This window comes from Chrysochloris asiatica, unplaced genomic scaffold, assembly GCF_000296735.1.
Source record: "Chrysochloris asiatica unplaced genomic scaffold, ChrAsi1.0 scaffold00429, whole genome shotgun sequence".
NCBI lineage: Eukaryota > Metazoa > Chordata > Mammalia > Afrosoricida > Chrysochloridae > Chrysochloris > Chrysochloris asiatica.
The window spans coordinates 14,223-17,561 of record NW_006408947.1 but is presented as its reverse complement, the minus strand read 5'-3'; the positions used below and the strand labels follow the sequence as shown (position 1 = coordinate 17,561).

Here is a 3,339-nt window from a genome sequence, read left to right as displayed (position 1 = left end):
GTTGTAAATGTAAAGGTAGACATTTTGTGGTAAGGAGGGGAGTGATTAACTTTGCAGTCTAGGAACGGAGGTCTTTGGGACCATGAAGGGAGAAGAGCGGAGAGCAGGACCCTACCCAGAGAAGCAGAGATCCCTAAGATGGAGACAGAGATGATGACGTGGAGAGATGGAGCAGTTGGGGACTCTTGACCCAGATGGGGAGAGGGGATGTCTGCTGACGACCAAGGTGGGGATCGCGGGGTGGGGGCAGACTTGTAGGATGTACCTTTGGTTGGTTGATGATGCATGGAGGGGATTGTAACCATGGCAATGAAACAATATATGATAGAATGAATGTACAACTAATGTTCTCCCATGTAAACTGTCACATTATTCACAATAAAGCATTTAAAGAAAAGAAAGAAAAACATCTCCAGGCACTAGGAAGACATCAGGGCTTGTGCTGGAAGGAAAAGGTTCTACTCCCCAAATTCTTCCCTGAAGAGGTCACAGGTTTAGGAGGAAGAACAAAAGAAAGCAGCTGAACTTGGGTTCAGCTTTAAACTTGTGACTCTTATGCTGCATGAGGTTGGGTTACTAAGAAAAGAGAGTTGGTGCTGGATCTTCCTTTATCACAAGCTGAAGACTGAGGGACATCTTTGTGGCACAACCCAGGTAGGAAGAATGCTTAGGGGATCTCGGGCTGAGGGAGTAGCTGGTGAGTCTGCCCAGCCCACTAACCGCATCAACCACAATGAAAAAGGAAGTTAAAAAAGGAGAGACAACAACAGGGCCTATACTTCCTTCATCTGTCATTCTTGGGACATTACTGACTGACTAGCAGAAAGCAGCTTTATGGAGAAGACAATCAAGAAGGAACTTTCCGCCATAATCTACTAACACTGAGGTAATTTTAATTTTTAATCTTCTACTCCTGGTGTGGCACTGTAGAATCAGCACTGGACTGAGAGCCACAGGTCTGCAGTTCAAACCCCCCAACTACTCCTCAGAAACCCTGTACAGGGTCGCTATGAGTAGGAACTGAGTCGGCAGCACTTAACAACAACTCCTGGAATAAGGAATGAATATTTCTGTTGTTAAGTGCCATTGAGTCAGTTCCAAACCTTAGCAACCCTGTATAGGGTTTCCAAGAAGTGGTTGCTGGGTTTAAACTGCCAACCTTATGGTTCATAAGTTTGCACAGTCCAGTGCTTATTCTACAGTGCCACACCAGTTGTCTTATTTCATTCCAAGGGCTACTTAAAAAACTACTCCGTTAAGTGAGATATCCCATTACTTGTCCTACCCAAATCTCTGCTAGCGTAGTGGTTACGAGTTGGTCTGCTAACCTCAAAGTCAGCAGTTCGATACTACCAGAGGTTTCGCAGGAGAAAGATGAGGCCTTCTGCTCCTGTAAAGATTTACAGCCTTGGAAACCCTATACAGGGTCGCTATGGGTCAGAACCGACTAAATGGCACTTAACAACAACAACAAGGTGGAAACAGAGTTCTTGTGTGGTGCTGTGAGAGAATGCACTGGACCACAAACTCACTAGCCACTCCTAGAAAACCCTGTACAGGGTTGCTATGAGTTGGAACCTATTCAACAGCACTGAAAAATAACAAGGTAGAAACAGGTCTTAAATCTTAAAATTTGGAATTGCTTAAAAATTTGTGTAATATGCTTATTTACCTTGGTAAGATAATGGAAGAAACCACTTGGATTCATAATTTTGACACCTGTCAACAGTATTTATAGTCACTGTTAACAGACATGGTGATGGTCTTGTGGAGGTTTCCAAAGGCAGGAGAAGTTACCATCAGCTGGACTGCCCTCTTCGTTCTATGTATGGAAGCCAAGGTACCTACTATTCTGGACTTTGGGTTTACAGATAGAAAATAGAGGCTAGAAACTCCAGACTAGCAAGAATTAAAAACTTTTGTCATTTCTATTGAACTAGGTATGTCTAACTGGAAGTTCATTTCCCTCCTTGCTTTAACTACCAAGCAACGTGAGCCCACATTCTGTGTATCCCAGGAGGTCCAACACTCTTCTCTGAAGAAGGCCTCTAGACATAGGTCAGTTGATGGTGATTATTGCATCTCCAGGTTGGAGTTTGAAACCTGACAATGAAAAGGCTTGCCCTTCTTTTGAAGTAGGCGTTCTTCAAAGTTTCCACCTGAATATAAGTTCCTTCAGAAAAGAATGGCTGATGTTTGCACCTGGTCTTTCTCCCCTAGGATTTGACAGTGGCCACCATGGGTTCTGTGAATTCCAGAGGTCACAAGGCAGCAGCTCAGGTCGTGATGATGGGCCTTGACTCAGCAGGCAAGACCACGCTTCTGTACAAACTGAAGGGCCATGCGCTGGTGGAAACCCTACCTACTGTTGGCTTCAATGTGGAGCCTCTTGAAGCTCCTGGGCACCTGTCTCTAACACTTTGGGATGTGGGAGGGCAGACTCAGCTCAGGGCCAGCTGGAAGGACTATCTTGAGGGTATGGATATTCTCGTGTATGTGCTGGACAGCACAGATGCAGCCCGCCTGCCTGAGGCAGTGGCTGAGCTCAGGGAAGTGCTGGAGAACCCCAACATGGCCAGCATTCCTTTTCTGGTACTGGCTAACAAGCAGGAAGCACCTGATGCTCTACCGCTGCTGGAGATCAGAGACAGGCTGGGTGTGGAGAGATTTCAGGATCACTGCTGGGAGCTCCGGGCCTGCAGTGCCCTTACTGGTGAGGGGTTGCTGGAAGCCCTGCAGAGCCTGAGGAGCCTGCTAAAGTCCTGCAGGCAACTGTGTCTCCGTTCAAGGAGTGAAGAGAATAAGAAATCTTGATTGAGCTAGAGCAGCTCATTTTGCTATATGAACTGGAAGAACCAACTAATCCTCTAGAAAGTTACGCTTGGCTTATCAAACAAGAAATCCTTCTTTTCTTCTCAGGATTTATTTTGACTGGTGTTTATGTGGGAAAGCAACTATTCTTTGAATAATGATACTCTTTTTAAAAAGTTCAACACACTCCATTTAATAACTCACTACGAAGAGTGAGTCCTGTTGTGGCACTGTGGAATAAAGCATTGGACTACAAGGCCAGTTTGAACCACAAGGTCGGCAGTTCAAACTCACCAGATGCTCTTTGGAACCCTATACAGGATTGCTATGAGTCGGAACTGACTTGGCAACACTTAAAACAACAGCCAAAAATGAACTGATGTAGCACTGTCAGATAAGCACAGGACTACAAACCACAAGGCTGGTGGTTCAAACCCACCAGCTGCTCTTTGGATGCTCTATACAGGACACTTAACAAATTCACAGAGAAAAATATATTTCAAAATCAAATTAAAATATTATCTGGAC

At 45.0% G+C, this 3,339-nt stretch overlaps 1 protein-coding gene across 1 annotated transcript; it reads left to right on the top strand.

Annotated features, from left to right (window-relative positions):
* The first annotated feature begins 2,238 nt into the window (after positions 1–2,238).
* Positions 2,239–2,814, top strand: LOC102837949 (ADP-ribosylation factor-like protein 11-like). The gene has a single exon (XM_006876926.1). The coding sequence runs from the start codon at positions 2,239–2,241 to the stop codon at positions 2,812–2,814; it is 576 nt and encodes a 191-aa protein (XP_006876988.1).
* The last annotated feature ends 525 nt before the right edge of the window (positions 2,815–3,339 follow it).

Bases quoted from the DNA above. Each gene is read 5' to 3' on its own strand.
- LOC102837949 (XM_006876926.1), top strand. From the start codon at position 2,239: ATGGGTTCTGTGAATTCCAGAGGTCACAAGGCAGCAGCTCAGGTCGTG.